At 38.3% G+C, this 24,363-nt stretch overlaps 3 protein-coding genes across 4 annotated transcripts; 2 read left to right on the plus strand and 1 right to left on the minus strand.

Moving 5' to 3' along the window:
* Nucleotides 1-944: 944 nt before the first annotated feature.
* LOC145213775 (sodium-dependent glucose transporter 1A-like) lies at nt 945-4,258 on the plus strand. The gene is made up of 8 exons (XM_080082164.1): nt 945-1,282; nt 1,363-1,478; nt 1,785-1,953; nt 2,017-2,133; nt 2,225-2,332; nt 2,395-2,486; nt 2,827-3,129; nt 3,444-4,258. Exons 1-8 carry the CDS (start codon nt 1,273-1,275, stop codon nt 3,975-3,977), a joined length of 1,449 nt encoding a protein of 482 aa, XP_079938290.1. The 5' UTR covers nt 945-1,272; the 3' UTR covers nt 3,978-4,258.
* Nucleotides 4,259-4,872: 614 nt separating this feature from the next.
* Nucleotides 4,873-11,358, plus strand: LOC145212428 (G-protein coupled receptor 84-like). Of its 2 annotated transcripts, none has more exons than XM_080080539.1 (7): nt 4,873-5,339; nt 5,553-5,750; nt 6,185-6,322; nt 6,972-7,155; nt 8,948-9,097; nt 9,374-9,537; nt 9,965-10,197. In XM_080080539.1, exons 1-7 carry the CDS (start codon nt 5,281-5,283, stop codon nt 9,993-9,995), a joined length of 924 nt encoding a protein of 307 aa, XP_079936665.1. In that variant the 5' UTR covers nt 4,873-5,280; the 3' UTR covers nt 9,996-10,197. The 2 variants fall into 2 exon arrangements, with proteins under 2 accessions (XP_079936665.1, XP_079936664.1); XM_080080538.1 differs by lacking the exon at nt 9,965-10,197 and adding an exon at nt 10,529-11,358 and having other exon boundaries at nt 4,878-5,339.
* On the minus strand, nt 11,041-24,318 carry LOC145212425 (mediator of RNA polymerase II transcription subunit 23-like). Its single transcript, XM_080080534.1, has 34 exons — nt 23,772-24,318; nt 23,480-23,623; nt 23,326-23,426; nt 23,153-23,261; nt 22,758-22,838; nt 22,562-22,684; nt 22,281-22,466; nt 22,089-22,214; nt 21,843-22,013; nt 21,577-21,738; nt 21,397-21,508; nt 21,217-21,317; nt 20,767-20,833; nt 20,546-20,702; nt 20,336-20,478; nt 20,035-20,206; nt 19,212-19,375; nt 18,881-19,015; nt 18,448-18,652; nt 18,277-18,384; nt 17,732-17,837; nt 17,431-17,571; nt 17,287-17,350; nt 16,959-17,129; nt 16,414-16,523; nt 16,228-16,348; nt 15,848-16,013; nt 15,359-15,431; nt 15,200-15,275; nt 14,447-14,588; nt 13,896-14,016; nt 13,383-13,468; nt 12,615-12,783; nt 11,041-11,369 (listed from the first exon to the last, which is right to left on the minus strand). The coding sequence occupies exons 1-33, from the start codon at nt 23,814-23,816 to the stop codon at nt 12,642-12,644; spliced, it is 4,131 nt and encodes a 1,376-aa protein (XP_079936660.1). The 5' UTR covers nt 23,817-24,318; the 3' UTR covers nt 11,041-11,369; nt 12,615-12,641.
* Between the last annotated feature and the right edge of the window lie 45 nt (nt 24,319-24,363).

The raw sequence follows: 24,363 nt of genomic DNA on the forward strand, positions 1-24,363 counted from the left end.
CTTTACAACACAACTGCAAAACAGTCAACTGGCAGGAAATAGATGATCGACCTCGTAATGTTATTCAATATTGAGGATAACTGGTCCAAATGCAGTACTTCCAACTTTATGTTGAAAGATATAAACTTCTTTCGTAAACAGCTACTGATATAAGGCTTACTACAGATTCCCTTAACCCTACAGAACAAGTGTTGCTTTTTGTTCGAAAATATTTCCGAATAAGACACGAAATCATGACCAGACAAGTCAAATTTTGGTCTGTAGCAGTGCAGCAACAATGATTTAGAAATAAATATAGCATGCTTTAAAGCACATAGTTATGTACATGAAGGCTATTATGCATGATTTGGTGTAGTATCTCATCTGGTTGCAGTGTTATTACTCTGCTAGACCCCTTATTCAGCAAGAAATTATAGACATATATAGTCGAAGTCAAAACTACAACACTTATAGAACGAAACAACCACATGAAAAGTATAAGATTTCTATGGCATAAATAAACCAAGCTATAGTAAACCAAGACATAGGCAGCCCCAAAACAGGTCTGATATCGCAATGCTTAGCGGTAGTTTAATTTAAAACAGGGGTGCACAACCTTTTTGCTATGACTTTTTTTTTTTTTTTTTTTTTTTTTCACGGGGTTCGAACCCAGGACTCTCCCGGGGACGAATCCCGATCGTTTTTTTTTATGTCTGTATGTGGGTCAGGCCCGCCAGACCGTTCGGCCAAGTTCCTGCCCACCTTTTTGCTATGACGGCCGCATTACAGATCCTTACTTCGCCAACCGCCGCCAAGTGTCTGCTTGTTTGTATTTGTAAATTACTGAAAGAAAGAAATATTTAGCTCAAATATATACATTCCATCCAAAAGTACCTAAAAAGCCAAGGTTTATTTATAACTTGACACCCAAATTGAGCTAAACAGTCTTGAAATCAGTCTTAAATGTTTGTGACCTCGCCATTTATGTTGTGACGTTTGTCCTTGTTTTTTCGCAACAACAGGCGTACAAATAGACTGACGCATAACGCTACCACGTTGGGAATGCTCTTTCCAGCCCCGCAAATATCCAGCAAAACAGTTATTTACGTCACGGCCAGTTTTATTTGCGTCACTCGGAAGTTGTGCACCACTGGTTTAAAGGTGTAGGTTACGTTGAGTAAACTTTCTCCTTAAAAGGTGTAAACATTCTTGTAGTTCTGGTTTGTCAGACCGAAGTTTTATGTCACTTCCATGTTGATAACTTAGGCGAACCTGCAGATCGCAAACTCAAGCATGTCACAAGGTACGTAACCTAACTTCGCATACAACGCTTTTCTAGACTAATCTGAACAAAAGAAAGTTAAATTTGGTTGTTTATTTCAGAAACAGATTTAAATAAAGAGGTGGATTTAAGGAAGGAAACGACCAAACCGGACACCAAAGACAGAGTTTGGGTTGCTTTACTACTTTTTGGCATTTCACTTGCGCGGATTGGCAACGTAAGTTTATTTCGCAGTAAAAAAATATGGGTAGGGTTTGCATACCGTCCTTATTTCTAAAATTTGTCCTTATTTGAAGGACAATGTCGTAGAAAAAATATTTTCCATATTTCTAAAACATGTCCTTGTTTTTGACTTAAGTCCTATTTTGGCAAAAAATATGTCATGGCTCGTATATAATGCAAGGATTTGTTTGAAAGTTTTGCTTCGTTTCTTGAAACTTTAATTTTTCGTTTGTTCTTATTTTGGGGTCGATGACAACCATGTATATAGGCCTAGTGGTCCTTATACCTTATGCATTTCTAGGGCCTTTTTATATCGATTCACGGCCCAACGCTACTTACCCTGGCTGACAATGTCGGAACGTCGGTGGGAACTGTATCGTGGCTTTTTAGCGGACGTTCTCTTGGGGTTTTGGCGGGTGGAATCGTTACTGGACTTATCATGCGCAGATTAAACAACATGTATACTTTCGGTAAGCGAAATTCAGTTTACCTGAATATGAATCAGTGAGCATTAAATAGGACGCGTTTTTTAGGAATCGCTTCCTTTATTTTGGGCGGTGCAATAACAGCAACACCTTGGATAACGGATCTTTGGCTGTTGGTGGTTGTGGTACTGTTTGGAGGAATTGTGTTCGGTTATCTTGATGCTGGTTGGTATTGTACTTTAAAAATGTTTAAATCGAAGCTTAAAATTGAAAATCTGTAACCCGGTTTGGAAAAAAGCTGTTTTTTTACTGTAAGGAATGCAAGCTCTAATTTTGCAAATCTGGGGAGAAAAAGACTCAAGAGGGTTGATATCTGGATATCACTTTATGATCGCAGTTGGAGCGTTTCTCGCGCCTTTGATCGGTATTATTTTCTAAACTTTGTGATTCGCTTCCGTCAGATTAACATTCCTGTTGTTTTAACAGCTCAGCCGTTTTTAAGACAAGATGCAGAGGACGTTTGCCCTGCAAATGACGATCCATCACAGAACGATAATTACACATCTACAACAAGTCCAGTAAGCAACTGTTAAATATATTGATTTGGGATACAGTAACCTGTTGCCGATTACGATTTCGACTAACCTTTTGAAATACAAGTCAAAGATTTTTATGCGCCGAATATTCTTTTTTATTTCTCTTTCTTAAATTTGTCATACGTTCAGTTTTCAAGACACAGCTCATACGAAAGAAGATTGTATAACTTTACCTGCTTCTAGTTTAAGCATGCTTTTTAGGTCTAGTTAACGTCTTTAGAAAGGCATATTTCACCCATAATTGTTTTTCTTCACGGAGTTGGAACCAAGCCCTCCGACCGTTTGGCCAGGTTTCTGCCTTATACGTTGTTCTTATGCATAGGTTGACAGTCAAACCACCAGTACTGCATCTGGCGTTAACCCAATCGTGTGGGCTTACCTGATTTGCGGTGGTTTTCTTTTTGTTGTCGGGTTCTATTTTCTGATGCTGGGCTTTCTGGAAACGGAGAAAAAAATTCGCGCCGGCCGCAGCGAGATAATTGAAAGTCGCGGAGAGGATTCAGTAAAGACTGTCCTGCTTCTCTTTGCGCTTGTCTGCGTCTATTACTTCTTTTGTGTCGCCGGGGAGACTGCCTACAACAGCTACATCTACTCCGTGTCCATTTGTTCAGATCTAAGATTTTCCGTAAGTGTTTTGACGGCCATAGATACACATTGTTTTGTGGAATAATATGTGACCTGCCTTAAATACCATCGTTTTTAGTTACCCATTTTTTGTGTCAAACGAAATAATACCTATCAGTACGCCTACCCCTAAAAGCGCCTGCACCGGGTGGGCTCCTGTCGTGGGGTTGAATCCCATCGCAGACCAGATTTTTTATATGAACCTTGTTATTTAGAAATGCTTTTGAGGCCGATTTGAAGCCTCGAATAGGCCTGGCGTACTATACTGCGTTATATAAGCGTATAAACTGAATCACACTGTTCACTTGCCTTTAGGTCTCTGACGGAACATTGATAAACGCTCTTTTTTGGATCGGCTTCGGCTCAGGTCGTCTGGCGGGAGTTGTCATCCTCAAATATTTTAAACCAACCCACGTGATTATAGTGGACTTCATTGGCATCACAGTGTCCATGATAATCGTCTGCATCTTCGGTGAATCCAACGCCGCTGTCACGTGGGCTATCACCTTCTTCTACAGCTTCTTTCAGGCCACTGTTTATCCCGGAGGAGTGTCGTGGACCTCTCAGTACACCAACATGTCGGGAAATTATATTTTTATATTTTCGGCAGGTCAAGCACTCGGTACCATGGTCCTTCTACCTGTGGGCGGTATAATCTTCGATGTTGACCCGTTTAGTGTCATGTACCTTATTCTTGGCTGTTCCGTGCTTAACGCTGCTGTGTTCGGCTTGATGGCGCTAGAGGCCCGTCGGATTGTGAAGAAAAAAAAGAAACTTCAGGCCAGCATGGAGAAAACAGGGCAGAATAACGAGGCTGAGATGAGGGAAAGCGGGTTAACGGCTATGTAGGAAAAATTTTACTTTCACAAAAATGTAAATATAGGTCTGGAAACGTATGTTAGTCTTCACGACACGAACCAAAGGTCACGTATGTGATCTATATCTGTGAGGTAAGACTCACAGCTTAAATTTGCGAAAAAGTTGCTGGACAATCGCATTTGTGTAATTGAACATTTTTATTTCATATGAACTATAGTTATTCATATCGTGCATTCTGTCATCTTGAATTAAATTTTCGTAGATGTTACTTTTATGATTAAATACAGTCAGCACTTAAAAAACTAAATGCATGTTTAATACAGCTTTTAATACTGCAGTAGTTTTGTGCTTTTTGAGATAACCCTACAGCCCGCTACAGGTTAATTTAATTGTCTTTCACAACAACTGCAGTTTGCAAAATTTGCAGCTTTTTAATGAAACACAACCAAACATGTGCATTAAGCATCACGGTTCGGTTATTTTTTCTCGGTGTATTTGGCGGAAAGAAGCACCAGCGTTATTTTCAAGGGCGCAAACATCAAAGCACACTGGCCAAAATGGATTCATTTTGCGTGAAAGGATTACGTCAAAACGCGGCCATTAACAATGCCTAATTCGAGCATTGCATAATCGAATATGAAACACCCGTTTCACTGAGCAAATCATCCACTATTATGTGATTTAAAGAGAGCCGGCAAAATCGGTTTGTAGTTAAACGCTATTGATTAGTGATCAAAACAGGCACGACATAAACATGTCAGTTTGACCCTTGTCGGGATATGAGCTACATCGAGACGAGCACCTAAAATAGGGGATTAGTGACTGTCCGATTGCGGTTATCCGCCTTTTTTCCATCGCATCCCGGCCCACGGCGCTTCTTAATTTAGCCGTTGGCTGATGTTGTCAACAGACAGTTGACGCGAACATTCGTCGTTAGTTTCAGGTTGGCAGTGGACAAGTCGGACTGCCAAAGGAAAAGGCTTGGAAGCTGACAGTTGAAAGTGTGAGGAAGTTTTCGTCTTAAAGCGCGGCGTCATTTTATGCTGACGCCTTAAACTTCAAACAAAGTACCGAAAATCTATTTAGCATAGTTTTTTGAGACACTGTAGCACTATAGGCTGCTTCTCTGAAAGAACAAATTGAAACCAATTTTGTTTCACTGTTACAAGTTCCAGGTCATCGGTGATTTTCTATTGTTGTTAACCAGAGCAAATCAAACTTACATAGTTGTTTGGTTCAATTGGATCGGGGTCCTTGCTTGTGAATAGACGACTCGTTATGCTTGAGGGCACTTAAAAGTTGAGGCAAGGGCGGTGGCACGCAAGTCGCAAAGATGGATAACCTGTCGCATCAGGCTATTGCAAATGTCTCTGAAAATGTCCAAAACTTCAGGTGAGGCTTAATGTTACTCGAAATTAAATTCAAATCCTTGACGATAGCATAGCCACACTTTACTGGTTTTCTGAAGACTTTCCAAACATCATCAATTATTCATAATAGCTTGGGTATGGCGTAATGTAAAGTATGTCAAGATTTGATCTATATTTGTTTTTCATAGTGCATCCCTCATTGCACGCCAAGTCATACGAAAGTTTATTTTTTAAGGTATTTGGGAATTGCCATTGGCATAACTGCTATTGTTCTCGGATCCATTGGCAACTTCTTGACCATCGTTGTTTTTACGCGCACGTCCAAACTCCAAGTTTCGTTCAATGCCTTCGTTGTCAGCCTATCGGTGGTAGACTTCTTGACGGCCTCCTGTATGCTGCCATTCAACGTAGCAGGATACGTGCAAATGCAATGGTACTTCCGTTTTCACATTGGTGTTGTTTGTATGTAAAACCTGACCGCCATTGAGATGCTTTCGAAAGCGCAATATAGAAGTTTGCTTTTGTCTACGCCTGGGCGAAGAAAAAGAACCAGGACGTTCTGCCGAAATTGTTACAGATTCCCAGAGGCCGGTTAATTTTTAATGCTTGAGAGGCTAAGACGATGTATAATCCGAAACAAATTAAGTTTAGGACCACGCGTATCCATATTTGGATGATGTTGAAAGACCACCCACAGTTTAACCGAGCTTAAGTTATAGCAGTTCTAAAGTACTTCATGGTCATCTTAGTGATGTGTCCATTCATGTTAACTGCTTGCAGCCTTGTGCACGAATTTGAATCAATTGTCCCTTTAGAGTTCTCTAATAACCAAATGGACATCTCATCATGGGCATTTATGTTTGATAGGCCAATCGGAGGAGCGGAAAATTTTACCTCGTCCATTCAAGCGTTCGTTTACTTTTGCTGCGGTTACACTTCTATTACCTGTCTCATGGTAATCACCTTCAATCGATTTATAAGCATTCGCCATCCCACCCGATATAAGTAAGTGATTTGTCGCCCAAGGCATTGTTATTGCACGAACTGAAGAATGTTTTGGATTTGTTCTGTTAACCACAGAAAGTGTTTACCTACAGTAATCGATATGGATTTTTGTAATATATAAATTTGTTTGCGTAACAATTTTGATAAATATTATCAAATGGCTCTGGCTCTACAATGTAGTGTAGCATGTCAAAATAACCGTTTACAGAAATCTATTTTGGTCCAAATTTTTATTACACAGTAAATATTTGTGCAATAGTCATTCCGACAGGTATGGATTTTTCCCCTTAAATTCTGCTTTGATGTGTTGTCATGTAAAAACATACGTCCTTTCAAAATAATGCGAAACAGGGAATACGATACACCAGTTACAAAAGTAGCTTTGAAAATGACATTTCCCTTTCATATTGCTATGTAACTAGCGTTTTTTAATACTCTTAGCAATAACATATAGGCAAGGCAATTATTATTCATGTATTTTTTTTAATCCAACGCTATAAGTTGTGCTCGCGTTTTTAATTCTACGTGCTGGTTTTAGTCAATACACTTTAAAGTTTTTTAATGGTCCTTCACAATTTAAGCGCGGCGGCCTTATTTCAACAGCAAAAATGTCGAGAGCAATTCTGATGACTTCATTGCTTTTGTTAAGATCTCTTTTTACCAAACCTCGAATGGTGGTGGCCGTGATCCTGTCATGGTTGATCGTACCGGCCTTCCTACTTCCGGTTCTTGTGGGAACCACGGACGAGGGAGAACGAATAATCGGATGGAACTCGGGACAGTTACTCTGCACGTTCATACACGTCGGCGGGGCATGGAAAAGTTACATGATGGTTCGTGCGTTAGAGAACAAAACCTGTCAATCCCACATGGCATTAATATTTGAAAGGCTGTTTAGAACAAAACTGCCACTGTCACGCAAAGTCGTGAGCCATTACGCCTTTAAAAATAAGTGCTTGTAATATTTAGGGATGCACCGAACATTATGGTCGAATATTGTCCGCGTTTGTCGGTATTTTAGTTTCGTATCAACTATTAGTGAACTGCACACTTACCAATGTACTATTTCTGCAAAACTTCAACCTGAAGATTTTATGAACTTATAATGTATTTTAAACTTGTGAATCTTTAGAAAGGACGACTCGATCATATAGTTTTGATCAAAGTAATTTAAAACTTTGCGTCCGCATGCGCACATCGTTTGAGGCAGGTTCCGCACATTATTATGTGTAACCTACACTATAATTGGCGTGGTTGAAATTAATTTTCTTTCATCTAAAGTCAACGGCGGTAGTCTGTGACCAAATCGTAACTTACCTAAAAGAAATAAGGTTTTGCACGATCTTTGGTGTGTTGTAAACATATTTAAACTTTAGTTCAACGGTGTGCACTTAAATCCCATGAACTAGGCCTAGTATTAAAAATTATTAAAAACCAAGTTGTGTCACCAAAGTCTCTTTAGTAATTGCTTTTTGCCTGAAAGAGTTTTCTTCAATTAGTAAACCAGCGGACAATTTGATTTAAAAATGCACCTTTACTTAAAACTGTGTACGGTTCTACATATAGTAAAGCTGACAGCGTTCCAAACGATGCATGTTGTACGCTTCTAAATCGGCGGTTCTCAAGTTCGACGTAATGCTTATTGCTTACTACGGAATTTAGCCATGACCCTAAAATGACTTGCTTGCGCAATCATTCTTGGAACTACAGCCGGAGAGTCAAGCGGAACTATTGGCAGCGAATAGTACTTTTTCGTGCTGAACCAGGTCAATATGGCGATCAACAAATAAATTCGACAAACTCAAGGCGATAAATCGTTTCTCCTTCACGCTTCGTGAGGTGTGAGTTTCATTATGCGGTCGCACAAAATCACAATTCAGAAAACTGTGTATCTTGGGTCATAACATAAGTTAATATTTGTTTGGTTCAAGTTCTACTACCCATTTTTGTTCACTTACGTATAGGCATAGTTGCTATACCGACCTTATTTCTAAGATCTGTCCTTATTTTGAAAGGCAATTTCCTGGAAAAATTATTGTCATAAGAAAGGGCCTTGTTTTTGACTTGAGTCCTTACTTTGACTTATTTTTAACAATTATTAGTCAAATCCCTGCTACGAGTATCCCCTGATCTGAGCTGTCGTAGTATAAGTAAGTATTTTCTGTGAACTTTGCTGGAACATTATTTCCGGCAAAAACTATGGCATGTAATATATCATGGCTCGTATAAAAGCAAAGATTTGTTCAAAAACGTTTGTTTCGTTTGATATGTTTTTTTTTCGTTTGTCCTTAATTTGGGCTACATGTCGATGGCAACCCTGCGTAGGCCTATATAATAAGTTCTCGACCCTTTTTCTTTCGTTTACACCTTCATAGATTGTTTTTTTACTTACGTAGGTATATAAGTTGTATAGGTTCGCTACCATTTTACGTTCCTTTAATTCTTTTTTGATGGATAGCAGTTTCTTCAACGTGCTGAAAATGTAACACAAATTGTTTACTTTTATTTATCTCTAAACACAACGCATGAAATTCTCCCTCGGATGGTAACCTCTGGTATAGGTGTAAACATTTTTGAAAAATGATTTTTTTTGGATGAAATGTAAAACTATTTTTTTCGATTTAGGTTCTTCGCGTTTTGTTCCAGTTTATTCCGATTCCACTTATGATAAGCGCCTACATAGCCATGTTCCTTACAATACGCCACAGCCATAAAGACAGAGACACCACATCACAGCAGCTACCTTGGGAAGTTGACAAGGAAACACTGATGGTGGTAAAACCTTTTGTTATTCCTAAAATAGCACTTGACCAGTTGACATTACCGAAATTAGACTGCCCTAGTGGAGTTACTACTTAACTGGCCTTTGTTTAACACATAACAAGTGTTTGGTACAAGATTCGAATCTTTCCAAATGTTTTGGACGCCTTTGATTAATTTCGATGAGACCTTTCCATAAAGTGCAACAGAGCTTGCCAGGTGACAGATGTCACATGACATTTGTCTGGTAACAAACAGCATTGTGAATAACAACTGGAATGTGTTCTGCAGCAATCTACTGGAATGAACAGAGCTGAAGCGCAAATCACTCGGGAGATTTACGTGAACGAAAAGCGTACGACTGAGCGACGTTTGCTCTTAGTCAGCGCAACGTTGTGCATTGTGTTTATTCTTCTTTTTCTGCCAAGTTTGGTGATAAACCTGCTACCTGGAAGGTTTGTAGATTATATGTAAATTGTTTATGGTGAATAAGTGAATTTACTCTGTTACACCTTTTTCAAGTTAAAAAATGATTTTTCGGTAACTGGTTCTGTAAGCACAGACATCGATCTCATGTTTTCGTATGTACCCAAAGCGTTGGCGTTGTGTCTGGGTAAATTTGTGATTTTGAAACAGTTTTCAAACTAACAACTCTGATAACATTTACAAATATATCACGCGTATATATTATTGGCATACAGAACCGATGTAAATTACCTAAATCCCACCACACCTTAAGAGTGGCAAAAACTTTAAAATCATTCATAGGTCAAAGTGTTAGATGGCGCGGCGCAGACATTGTTGTTCACTTCTATGATGAATTTCTCTTTCCACGAATAACTGTCTTTCGTTGCCTAAAACCATGCTTGACTTATTTTGCAGCAGGGAACGTAAACCACAGAGATTTTGGTAGTTGTGCATGACCTTGAACCCACCTGGGACGGTGAAAGCGCCAACTGTAACAGCGACGTGCAAGATTATGTTGTGCTTTAAAACGTGGGGTTTGAGGAAACTCGTGTTACAAACTGTTGGTTGCTCATGCCGAACGTGCGCAGTGAGCGTAATAATTGCTGCCGTAAACCAAATACAACAGAGTCGTCAACGACACCCACAAATTTATTGTGTCCTTATGGCTTGTTTTTTAAAACACTTCGGGGTCAATTTGTATGTGATAAATCCATAACACTTTTGCCTAAATATTACCATCAGTATAGGTTTTAGCGCGGTTTTAAACCTAAACCAGCGTTTGTAAACAAACTGCCGTTTGTTCGAAATTCGTGTAAACATGGATCTTTTTTATGGCCATTTCAAATTCTTTTGGGGAAAAAACATCTTTTTTCAAAAAAGTATGATGACTTACGCTAAACATAAATTAGCCTTTTTTGTTGTGTTGAAACAGAACAGAATAGACCGTGTTTGGAGTAACTATTTCCTGTACACTTGCAGGGCGAAACTGGACCCGAGAATTCACATGGCTGCCTCAAATATGACCTGGTTCAACAGCTGTGTGAACCCGTTCATTTACGTCATCGTCAACCCCAAATTTCGCGTCGAGTACAAACTGATAGTCAAGTTTATGTGGTTGAAGTTGACGCGGAGAATCTAACACAGCCATCGAACTTTGTCTCGTTGGAATAAGCTTCGTTGTAAAGAACCTTGTCGAAGCATGTCAAGAAGAAGGGTTAACCCAACCCCTATAGTCAGGACAAACACAGGAACTTCTTGCTTTATCAACCGACGGCTGTTGAATTGTACACATTCATTCCCCATACCGTCTATTTTGCTGACCTGTTGTACCAAAGATCTAGTTTAAATGGTTCACTTTAAGTTCAGAGAGATGCGTTTGAACAATGATTTTTTTTCTGAATTTTCTTTGCTGCTCCAAAAGTTAACAGGTTGGGTTTTCGCTGTCAACAACCATTTGCAAACAATATTACATTCCCCAAGTAGTCATGAGGTCCAATTTTAATGTTGTCTTTTATTTTTAATCCTGGGGTGAGTTTATTAATTTTGAAACAGCAAATTGCGAAGCAGCAAAAAAATCACTCACAACGACGGCAATAATGGCACGCACATGATTTGTGTAGCGAGATATATGGCACTTTTCTTGTTGGTACGTTTCTTTCCGCTTTTCATTCTTCTTTTATGACTAATTGCGTAGTTCGTTGTATTTCATAAGTTTTGTGGAAATGCTGGGTGTTTCGCTGGCTGGTAGGAGTTTACAATATCCTGGCGAGGGCGATGTTGTTGAAAGTGAAAACAGAAAATATCTGGCAGTTTGATGCACCTGTGTAGAAAAACGAGCACATTATTCGCCTGGTTGCATGCAAAGGCAAGAAGCAATAACCCATCTGTCAATAACCGATCAAAATTTGACATTTAGCCCGATTGCCGCAACATGGAAGTAGTGACAAGCGCAGGACGCCAATGATACAGCTCTACAAGGCTGTTGCCGCATGAAAGGAAAACCTAAAGGATACTTGCTCATTTGTATTTGGATTAAATCCATTGGTTATCAATTCATACAATTATGTTGCTTCAATGTGACAGCAGTTGTTCGGGTAAAGGTCAAATCTATTTTCGTGATGAAGTCGGTTTTAAATGGCCCAAGTGGTTTATGCGCTTTAGTTCAAAGGTGAGTAATGGAAAGGTCAAAATCATAAAATCGATTCCATTCCTTTCACGAAATATTTCTCCATGTAACAGCGGGTTGCAACAGATCCTATCTAAAATCTATGTTTGATGTACAGGATTTATTTTTGCGAAAGAGGTCCATTAAAGTCTGTACAAACAAAACGGTTTCGGTTTATGCCTAACAATTCGCAAAACACATCGATCGGCTGAAAAAACAACCCTGATCTGTGTCTGAAACAGTTAACGCCTTGACGAAAACAACACGTAGACAAAAAAGGAATGAATCACGCGTTCTAATTACATAATGAAGAAGAACAAAAACTCTACGAAATGGATTTCAAGCGTTAAAAAGCGAATTAGCAGACTGCACATTATTTTGGAATTGTCTGCGCAGTTTTTGAAATTGTCAAATATAGACTGTTAACTTTTGTAGTTGGATCTAATAGCTATGCTTGTTGATTTTAGTCACTGCAGATGTATATTACTTCCAAAAATGATAAACGGTACTTGATAAAGTTTACAGTCTGCTTATTAAATAGAATACATGTCTTCTTCATACTGACTCATTATTATGTAACATACGAAAAACAGTTCAGGGCAAATATGTTTTAAACCAGTGGTCCCAGCCGGAGTGGAGTTTCTCCCAAAAATTGGAATTTTAAACTTGAAGGGATAAATTTACTTAAATTTGTACGTGTGATTTGTAAATAAGACACTTCAGCTTTGGGAATATAACCTGTGAAGTTGATTAAGCCAAATTTTAAATAGTCTTTGTATATGGTTTAGCATGTACTATGTAGTCTATTGGGGAGAAATGAAAATGTTTTAAATTGTTACATGAGGAATTCGTCAGAAAAAGATTGAGAACCACTGTTTTAAAAAAACAATGTGAAATTACCTTTCAGTGACCATCTATGTGTCATGCTCATAACACCTGGGTTCTTCCAGTGGACTGGGCGTGTGTGATGAACCGTAACCGCCTCCGCATGGCAGGTTGAAGTTGAACAACCACTTCCTCGATTTTGTCATTGATAACAACCCCAATATGCATGTACTTAACGTGGTATCTACAGAAGCACTGCTAAGGAAGATTTGTTACGCATGGTTTTGCTTTTGAACAATTATAAAGTAGACTAAGTACTACAACGTGTGTAGCATTCAAGTTTAACGCATCATGTTAACGATCTACACTGAAATAGTCCCATCTTAAAGTAAAGAACATGACAAAGGCGGTTATCATATTGGCCTGCTAATCACTGCATTCTCTACATGCAATCTTGTGCGACATTAGAAGCAAGCGTCTACCTAGGTCTTGTTTTTATTTAAACGTGGTTTTGAAACCCGTTTGCACTTAAACATAAACCGCCAAAGTGCTATTTTTGTTTCGGAATAAACCAGTGATGTCTTCGTCGTAGAGCACCGCAGATGGTTGTAAGAGACGAGTAACAATGGTGGTAAATATAGATCACGCGATTCGCGACGGGCGACAATGTTTACCAACAGACCATCAAACGCGGTGGAAAAATCCGGCAACACCAAGGTACTGCCCACCATTTAAGTGGAAAAGTTTGAGAGTTTGTGGTGTTTTAGTGCAAAAAATCCCTGTCAAAAATATTTCCATTAACGTAATTAAAGTGTATAGTCATGATTGACCCGATAAGGATACAGAAAGTCGGCGATCTCATCGACAAAGCGGATTTCCTTCGTGTGCTTGCTCACCCGCAGTAGAATGTCATATAACACAAGAGCCACCTTAAAAGAGTTGACATATCAACAGAAAATTCACGTCCATAATAATCAGCTGAATCAAGTCAATAAAGAAACACTACGAAAGCGCACAAGTCTGATTTTAGTGATGTAATATATAAAGATTAGTTTTATGTGTCCGAATTCGTTTGTATTGTTTTTACGTTAAATGTACACATTTCGCACCATTAGTAAATGTTGAAACAAAATTTAATTGTACGTTCAACCTATCAAGGCTTTAAGCGACTCGGGCTAAAAAAACTATTGTATACTATATTCACCCAAATGACAAAAAACGCCATAAATTAAGTTCCACAGTGCATCGCTGTTCATTTTAAACCACATTTCCACAACGAAACGTACACTTTATTGCAGGGCGAAACGCATTTACGCTAAAATGACAGACAAATATTTCAGGTTAAAAATAACTTACGTCCATCATGCATCGCGTGCGTTCCACCTGATATCTGGGAATGTATGGGCCGATCAAGTGGTATACATACAGCATCTGCAACTCAGTCTCCACTATTGGACGAATCTCGTCTTTAAGAAGTCTAAAACAGTGTCATAAATACAGGATCATTAAAATTACGCAACAAATCAAACAGAGCTGGGAACAGGTGACACACACATGAAATTACATAACGCATTTTTTTGCGATGGCAAGATGCATAGGTTTGCAACATCTGGAGCTGTCAATACCTTCAAATTGGAGGTAAGACGCCCCACATGTATGCCGTTAAAGTAGAGAAGGGTTCCTGTTTTTACCTTACATAACTGTATGGTTGATAAAACCTGTCCTTTGTGTAGGCAAGTACAATTAAGGATCATTTTAAATTGAAGGATAAACCCGACTCGTGTATTGTTTCATCATTTATGCGTAGCATTCTATCCAACCATTATGGCCAGCTATTTAAAACAACATTCATTTTTGACCTTTTGTATAGGTAGTCCAATACACTGGCAACATTATGGTAAACTTACTGTGAGACGAGCGAGAGCTGTCCAATGCTCATATGATGCCAGACGATATGTGTGAGGGCAAGAAGTCGAGTACACGGCAAGTCGCTGTATGACAATTGCTGGTTCGAATACGACAACACGTGGTAAGGATATGAAGATCCCTCTGTCAAAATCAACATGGAAATGTTATCACGCAGAAATGAGCCATTGGGCGTTAGTTTGCGGGAACCCCAGGAAACATGAAAAGAGCGCGGTTGTTGTGACGGTTTGGCGTACACGCGCTGCCTTCTGTGGGTGTTGTTTGCGTGAAACCAGCGCGTTGGGAGTTCCTCATATTGCGTTGGCGTGTTAGTGTTTTCATGGCCATTGCCTAAAACCCACGACAATACAATGCACTTTTCTCTTGTCCTCTGTGGTTTGGGGTTGGACTAAATTCCAATGTCAGTTTTAGCCCTTTCATGATTTTTGAATGGCTAAATAAATTGTTTCAAATGCCACAATATACTTGCTTAGAATTACCAAACTAAATCAAGTTCATAGAGCTTCTCTTACAAGTATTTTTATTTATTTTATTCAGTGTTATCTACCCTGATGAAGGGGACCTGTATAGGACGGCGAAACGTCGGAATAAGAATACTTGCCAGAAGAGCTCTATAAACTTAATATTATGCCTGGCAGCAATAGCTTATATACCAAACTAAATGTTAGCAAGAGTATTTTATTAAAACCTATGTAAAAGACACTCTCCCGCGGTATAAGCGACACCATCTTTACCTGGTATTTCGCTGGTAAGAGTGTCGCACCTCAACATTTGCAAGATGCTCTTGTGTAGCGGTTTCCAGTAAATCTCCTACAACAAAAAACAATTGTTCGTCGGGGTGGGGGGAGGAGGGCGTCACACTACGTCACGACGTGCGTACGTCAGTCACTTACGGGAAGGGCAGTGAGTATAAGAGCTGTGGCGTTCATCCATTCCAAGCTTTCGTCCCTGCTGACTGCAGGTTGTCTAAATACAGGACATGCGATGAGTTGACACACCAGTTAGCGTTTGATGGACACCTATGACGCACTTTCGGGTACTCTTTATAGAGTGCAACACAAGCAAATTGTTTAATGTTGTTTGGGCGCAAGGTTAATCGGTAAAGCAAAGTGTGGCAAATTAAGTGTTGTTTGAAACCTGTCTTTATTGTAAACACTTGGTTGATATTCCATTTTAAATCCAATCGAATATTTTGACTGTTTTAATTGGTTGCAAATCCGGCTTTGCAACAAAAACCATAGAAAAAATCCCGTTTCGTTGAAAATTGTTCAATTTAAGCGCATGTACATTTAGTGTTAATATAAAATTATAAACTAAAAATCAACCAGTTCCAGTATGTTCATAGCACATGTCAAAATAAGCCAAAAAACGTGGACACTTACGACTTAAGTACGACATCCATTAGCGATTGGCCTACCACGTCACCAGACACTGGGAGCGCCAGAGCTTCAACACACGTCACTTGCAGCGCATGCGCACAAGCGTTCGGAAACTCGTTGAAGCGCCAGTCACGTGATGTGAACGGAGCAGGTTTTTTGTCTCCGATACGTGACTGATGAGTTAAGAAAAAAATGAAAATTTCGCAAAACTAGTTTTTTAAACAATATCCCACTTGCAATTTCGCGAAATCGGTAAACTATGTTTTAAAGTAGGGTAAAAAAATATTTTTTAAAAACAATGCATTAAAGTAAAAATCGATACAAATTTGCTGTAAAAAAATTAAGTAACAAATACAATCCAAAAGAAACTCAAAAAAGGATATTGTCTACAAGCCGTTTAACAAGTGAGCAATAATATTCATTTGTCGGTTGCCATGGTTCCGTTGAATGAAGACAACAATTGACGTATTCCTCTGAAAGCGCCCACTCGGCTGGTTTGTTTTCCTGCATTTAAAATGAAATTTAAACTCGCGAAAGGAGAGTTTGAACTTGACACCTAAGCTACTTACCGTAATACCACCGATGATCGTTGACACGAGCTTCTTTTTCAGACTTGGGTTGTCGCGAAGTTTTGCCTCGTAGTAAAGCAAAGTGTTGAAGAGGTACGTAATCGGCTGGTCTAAAATTGGTCAATTTACAAAACTTCTCATTTACAAATATATATATCATTTATAAATATAAATGATAAATGAGATTTCTAAATTTCCTTCTCATCAAACCGAAAAATATTTTTTGAATAAAATTTGTAGTTTATAATGTTCAAAAAATTTGATATGCTGCTCATCCTGTTTAGCATGCAACGAGTTTGAGTTTATTTGGCGGGTTATAAGAATGGACCACTGCACATTTGCATTAAACCAATCACCAAGCTGAACAAAGCTATCGTAACGCAGCACTTTATAGAGCGCCAAAAAATTAGAAAACAACTTGTGGATCAAGTTTACGTCGCATCTACATCGTTATCACAAAGCATTATTTTGTGAGGGAACTTGAATAAAAAAGACCAATTTAAAGAAACAATGGTGTTTGTCACAAAAACGCATTTCAGACTTACCGTGAAACTTGTAAATCAGACCCAGATGGTCGAGAAGCTTCTCCAATGACTTGCCGGGCAAAAGTTCGAGACAGCGATGTATTACGATGTCGAGCACAGGCAGAATACGCAGTGTGATGTTACTGAAATATGTTGGCAGGTACTGCTGGGAGGAGAGGGTCGAAGCGTCACCTACGTCACCAACACGTGACATAAAAATCGTAAAGTAAAATCAGTGGTTACAAAAGTATAGCAGAGACGTAACCGCTTAAATAAGTCTAAAAATGCTGCAGTGTTTCAATGTAAGGAAAAAAGTGGTAAATGTTGTGCATTGGTCGTATTGACTTACCCATTTGATCTGCACCGGAGCAATGCTTTAAAAGTCCTTCAAAGTAATACATCTCAGGAAATTTCTGAGCATAAAACATGACAGTGGTACTTTCTAAGTGCAAAATGAAGGCACAATTCTGCATGCATAAACATGTATCCATACCTGGTGATAGGACATATGCTTTGAATGCCAGTCATTCTGCGTCCAGTGGTCAATATCATCAACCTCCTGGACAAAGTGATGAACTGCGTTGCGAAAATCATCTGGTTTGATAAGAAGGAATTGAATGATGAAGAAAGCAACCTGTTCAAATTATAACAAAACTAATTTTCTGTATCAGCGACTTTTTGCAGAATGTAATGAACGATTTTTCAATGCGGCACAGCACTATTAAGAAGTTCTCACTGAAAAACGAACACATTGAAAAGTAGATACAGTAAAAGTTTAATATGACAATCTGTACCCGAATTTCGTTGGGTTCGCTTGAGCGTAAGGCAAGACACAAGATGAGGCGGTCGGGAAAAACGATGTTGTATTTCCACACCATGTCTTGCAGCAAATCCGCGCATCTATGAACATTAGGGACAGGAAAAGAAGCAATGTGAAAATCCTATTAGAAAGACTTACAAAGGTCAAAGGTTTAACGATAGCACTCGTTTCTATAACGTAACAGAAACAAGGTTTCACCGAACTGGTGTTAAAATCGGAATCGCTTCGGTCAAAATTTACTTTAGTAATTAGTGCAGGCTCCATTGCCCAAAATATTTAGAAAAAATGTTGAAACTAAAAACAACAACAGGATAACACAATAGCTATATGTTTGTGGTCATATGTTTGCCGTACTTGAAGGCACATGTTTTTTAAAAATTTACAAACATGGCACTTTGGTTTAGCCGACCACTGCTTAAACTCGGTTTGCTTCTTCTCATAAAATCGTTGGAAAAAATCAATGGCCCTCTTTAATGCAAAGTTTATTAGTTGATACAGTCCACAAGCATTTATGCTTACACTTTGAGGTGATCACCGCCATCGACAACCGAAAACTCCGAAATAAGGAAATCAGAAAAAGTTCGAACGTGTGACGACAATTGAGAGGCTCCCATATGCTCCAAAACTCTACAAAACGAATCAAATACATCGTTATATCGCAAATTTAGCAAAAATAGCGCAAAATCTTACTTGTAGGCGCTCATGGTAAGTTGCTTTCTCTCCGATATTGCTTTCCACAGCAGGCAGATGAAATAAGGGTTGTCGGATGTTGAAAAGTGCTTCATCATATCATTCTCAGTATAAGACGTTTCCCCTATTCCGGTCAGCAGGGGCTGCCATTTCACATATTCCTCTTCTACTGTGTCCCGCAATGCTGTCTTGTTCAGTTCCTCCACTAAATTGAATAATTTGCACTGCACTACGCTTTGATGTATGAAAAAGCTGCATATTTTTTAGTAAGGAGTGGAAACTTTAGATTAACGAAAGGGGAAAATTTCACAATTCACCACCTTGTGTATCTGGATAATGCGAGAAAATGTTTAGAAACTTGATGGGTTTCATGTGTTTCTTTTAAATTAAGAAATATCCGCAAAGCTAATGGCTAGGATTTGTTTGCTCTCACCGTTGTGCTGCTGAAAGAAGTCTTGCATGCTGCGTGGAAAGCAAGCCAACGTCTCTTGTGGCCATCGGTGTGGTGTAGCTGCCATTATCGACTTTAAAATATCGGTGCACCAAAGACCCGATATCGTTTCAGCACCTGGTACAATAACATTAAGACTTTAACGAAGGCCGAGATTTAAGTGAAAAAAATGTTCTAATGATAACTGTTGAAGAAAATAGCAAAATGATACGATTTAAAATGTTTGATACCAAGAGTGTCATAAAAAACATCAAACCATAAAACGTAAACAATATCATATAAATCACATCGATCGGTGATAAGCACTAGTCACCTGTAATGTATATGGATCGAGCCAGTGTGAGAACCAGGACCCTATTGAGTTCCTCTGAATCACGTGACACGATCTGTTTCTGGTCATTGAAAAGTCGCACCAGTTGAGGGTTGATGACGAAGTTCTCAAAACCCATTATCAATCTCAACGCAGTGCTTTCAATCCTGTAACAGTAAATTGCTAATACAACATTGCTATGTTTGTTTGTGCCAATTTTCACGACCATGTCTGATGTTTCTTGAGAGTTATTGATTTTAACAGTTAAACGATGAAACGCGTCTGTTATAAGAAAGCAGTGTTATATGATTTAAACGTTACAATAGCGAGAGAAACCGATTTTCACAAGCGAGGTTTCCTGGAGTCGTGGAACATACATTCCCACACCAACACGATGAACGTTAAAACGGACGTTCTAATGCCGATAACTTATCGGTCGCTTTTGCACCATTGAGCTAGGTATTATCACTCGACCATTGGTGCGCACTGCGTTTTTTACCACCGCCCCCTTTTTTGTATGTGTGTTTTGCCGCCCTTTTCGCTTTATAAATACTTGTGTTTGCAATTTATGTCATTACCCTGATGAAGGTGTTTCGTATGGGACATCGAAACGTTGGCATATTAGAAATAAAAAAACTGCCGGAAGAGCTGAAATTTTGTTGTTACAAATTTTGTTTAACATTTGGTTCATTTTTAAAAAATATTTTTGACATTGGATACAGAGTATTCGGGCGCTGTCTTCGCAAGGTCATTTTGTATTAATTTGTTTTTTTTAATCCTTGTGTCGGATTTGACAAGGAGCAGAAAGCTAAAACTGTTCAGGTACCTTAAATGGAGTTGCCTGTGGTTCACATGTGGAGATGAAGAGAGGGTGTGTAGAGTTGTGAGCAGTTGAATTCGAAACACAGTCTGAATGTGGTGCATCCTGTAGCTGATCATCTCAAGCAATGTGTGCAGAACTTGCCGGGACTCGTTGGCAACTTTCGGCAGGATTTGATCTGAACAAGGAAGGATTAAAATACAAATTAACTGACTCCTGCCTTAAAAAACAAACCTTGTCACAAAAATTGGGCTGATATGGTGTAAAACCAAAAGACAGCACTGGTAAGACTAAAAATGCTACTTACTGACAAGTCCTTTGGTTCCCAGCGACTCAATCTCTGTGTAGACCAGTAGGCGACTGTATGTTTCCACTACAGCAGGTGACAAAGCAACTGAAGATTTTGATTGAGCTACTTTTTGAAATTTTAACCCAATCTGATGCAGCATACTGTTAAAAAGTGATTTAGGGTAATATGTAAATATGTTAACCTGTAAGCCTCCTCTTTTACACATACCTCATTTTAGTATGTGCAGTAAGTGAATCCAAAAGTTCCATACTCAGAGGAACAACTTTATTAGGAGCAATGCAGTTGTTGCCTGGCATGGCAAAAGTTGATGATGTATCACCAAATATACTGTCCACTAAGATTGTAATGGGTCCATTAAACAGCTCTAAGTAAAATCAAAATATGTATAAGTTCTCAGTTAATTGCTGTGACGGAAAATACATTGTTACCTGTGGTGGTACTGCAAGCATTGCACACAAGAGCTATTCTGTAGTCTTGCAAGGTTATGTTGGATGTCTGATCGCAAAACACATTGTTATATAAACCATACTAGCAGTAAGGCAATTGTTGCTATCTTTGCTTGACTTGGTAGTTAAGGTGATAATGAGTTGCCTTATCATTTACTGATCATTGTATAATCCACACCACTTTGTTATCTGCATTGGGTGAGACCAGTCATATATGGAACCCCATCAATAGACTATTTTTTTTTAAAAACTTGCTTTGCAGTAAAAAAGAATGAAATAAATGTAGCAATATTAATCACTTGAAATGACATAGAAGTATGCTTTGGCAAGCATAAAGTACAGGTCGTGGCTGATTTAAATTTCCCTCATTACTACAATTAAAAACTTCCTGAAAAATTAAAAACTGTACAAAAAGATGCAATATCAATGCACCTGCAGACACTGCTTCAAAAACTGATGCTGGTTAAGCAAGGCAACTGGAATAAGACACTGCTGCTCAGATTCATTTAGAGAGATAATTCCAGTTGATGAACCTGTAGAAAGTACATTAAATGTTTACATTAAATGTTTTAATAATAAAACTAATGAGGTAGTAAATCAGTGGTTCCATACTTGAATCTGATTGTGATTTGCTTTGAGATTTTCTACTCAGATGCATTAAAATACACATGGCAGAAAAATGCACAACTCCAGATGGTTTGTTCATGTCTGTCAGTGGAAGTGGCTGAAAAAACATTGGTAACATTTTCTTATGCACCAGAAGCAATTTAACACATTTCGTATTTTCCGTACCTGTCTCTCTGGATAAATCAAGTTGATAAGTTTTATAACTGGCAGAAAGTCACTGAATGGGTTCTTTTGGATGCTTCCTGAAATGAACTGCAGTAAGACCCACATAAGGCGATGGCGCCCATGGTAAATACTTGGATTGTTAAGCCATTCTGGTGATGATAGCTAAAAAGCAAAAATCAAACAAAACAATGTAATTGAATAACTTTAAAATCATTTACAGTAAAAATGAGGTTCAAAACCAGGTTTAATAAAAACAATGTTGTTACCCTTGAGCACAATGCTTCCACCATGTGTGGAAAACTTGCATGTTGGCATAAAACAAAATATATAACTTGTCCTGACAAGTGAAGCCACAGCAAATGACTTGAGTGATCCAGTTCATGGTCATCTGTTTCCTTGGAGTTTGTGATTGCATTTAACATTAGTTCAACCAATTCCTGTTGGGTGTAAAAATATGAATTTCCAAATAAGAAATCAATCATATTCATAATGTAACATGTTCAGTGTCTTACCGTTTCAAGGGCCACACATCTTTGCTTTTGAAGTTTCTGTAAGCCAAGAATTTGGAGCACCATTTCACGAGAATGCCCCTGCCCCAAAATGTACCGTAGTAACCTCCATTGTCGTTGGTACATTTCCTACAACACAAATATAACATTTAGAAACATAATACAAACACAAATAGTTTTAAAGTGTTGATGTACCTTGCTGTAGGGCAGTTGTCTTTTAAGAGGAAATCTTAGTGTCTCAGTCTCCAGCTTCCAGGTTCCGGCCAATTGGTGAAATGTATTGTTGACAATTGGAAGAAGCATCCACCTACCAGTGGTAGAAACCATGTTCGATACGGCACGAAATCGATCCACAAACACCGTCAGCTTATCAAGAAGGGGCTGGAATCATAAAAAGAAGAGTTTGTAAAAACACTGCAAAAGTTTATTTTTCCAGTTAAAACAATAAAATATTTCATACAGTTTAAAAAGCTTACCCAAGGGGCAATAAGTTGTTGTTCAGGCATGTTTTGTCGAATTTCGTTCACTGCTAGGTAGCCAGGTAGCAAATCGGCAGCAGGATCTAACATATGCTCAATGGTCTTGCATAGTGCATCCATCTAAGCATTTATATAGGGTGTACAGAGTAATGTCAATTATGTGCCTTTTTATTTATTGTTTAGCTTGAGATACCTGTGGTTTAGCATTGTTCCATGCTGAAGGAGGAATCTTGCCCATTTTAAATACCATCCTGTGCAATATATTTCTGCATCCCTAAGACAATAAACTTTACCTTTATTTTTCATCAAACAGGAGAAAATAAAAATTTGTTTAAACTGTGAACCTTGTTTTTTAGGACAAAGAACAAGCTTAAAAAACACGTTTGGGTGAAACTCCTTTAACTACTATTAAAACATAACAGCATCTTATAGAAATAGTAAATCAGTACATGCTCGAATAACTCTATGGCCCACAAGCTCTAAGGCCAACAGAGAGCTAGGGTCCTAATCCCACATAATATTTGAATAGCACCAATGTCCAATGTTTTAATTTACATTTTAGCTACAAAACTGTCAAAACAAGTTTACCTTATAATCAACCATGTGGACAAACTTGCGTATTGTTTCATAAGTTTTAATCCAATGCACTTTATCGGTGTAACCCAACTCATTTGACTGAAGGTGGTCCAGCACTGTCCTGTATATGGGGTAAGAGTATTGTTAAAATTGTGTTAAAGCATCTCAGACAAACACATATATACTTGGGTGGAAGAAATCCATCTTTGATGCAGGTTTCAAGAAAATCAAACAAAAAGTTAATATGGCGCACATTTTTCTCTTCATGCATAAATTCGATCAACGTCTAAAAAATCCACTGTTTCAAATCAGCATGGTTAACATTTTACAAATTTAAACCTTTATGGAAGTAACCCTATCTTCCGGTGTCTGGCCATTGTAAAGTGTTCGAAACTGGTCAATGCATGCTTGAAGGCGCAGTTCATGATCTTTCTGTGAAAGGCTTACAAATCCTGCAAAGACCTCAACAATTATGTCCGTTTTCTGCAAAAAATAAACATGGAAAACATACATATAGTTTTCTATTTGGCCAAGCATCTTATGACTACAAACATGCTTTTAAAATAGATCAGTTACCAGATTTTTTTATGATAATGTTTAACTTTCTCAAATGATAAAGAACTGAAATTACCAAAACATCTTTGAAAATGTTTTGTAGCTGTGTTTCCAACTCCATAGTTGATAATGCAGCAACTGTATTTGTTAAATACTTTTCAGCTAGCCTACATTGCTTGTGATTCGCTCTAATTGAATATAAAAATGAACTAGAAGAGTGGCTTTCTGATATACTTCCATTTTATTTATTCTATACGATATTTACCAATTTACTATACACATCATTTGATCTACACATATGATTGTTTTTGTAAACAAAAACTAATGGGTCCCCACACGCGCGTTTGTGCGGATTTACAGTAAACAAATGTTGCGATGATTTTTAGATTCTTAAGGACAAATTTTTAGAAAGCATTAACCCAACAATAAAAAAAATTGTTCGTATTCTTTTTGCACTATTATTGTCATGTAATTACAAAAACATTAAAAAAACGTAACAAAGGCTTAAATCTAATCTCTTGCTTTGATCCAGATATTGTTGTCCAAGGTCGAGTTTTGAACACAATTTTTTTTAGAAAGCTGTAACAGTTGTGTTACAGACACTTTAAATTAAAAAACAATTTGCTACAAGTGTATACATAACAAATTGTTTTTCATTTAACTTTGTT

This window comes from Phallusia mammillata, chromosome 2 (assembly GCF_965637545.1).
Source record: "Phallusia mammillata chromosome 2, kaPhaMamm4.hap1.1, whole genome shotgun sequence".
Taxonomy (NCBI): Eukaryota; Metazoa; Chordata; class Ascidiacea; order Phlebobranchia; family Ascidiidae; genus Phallusia; species Phallusia mammillata.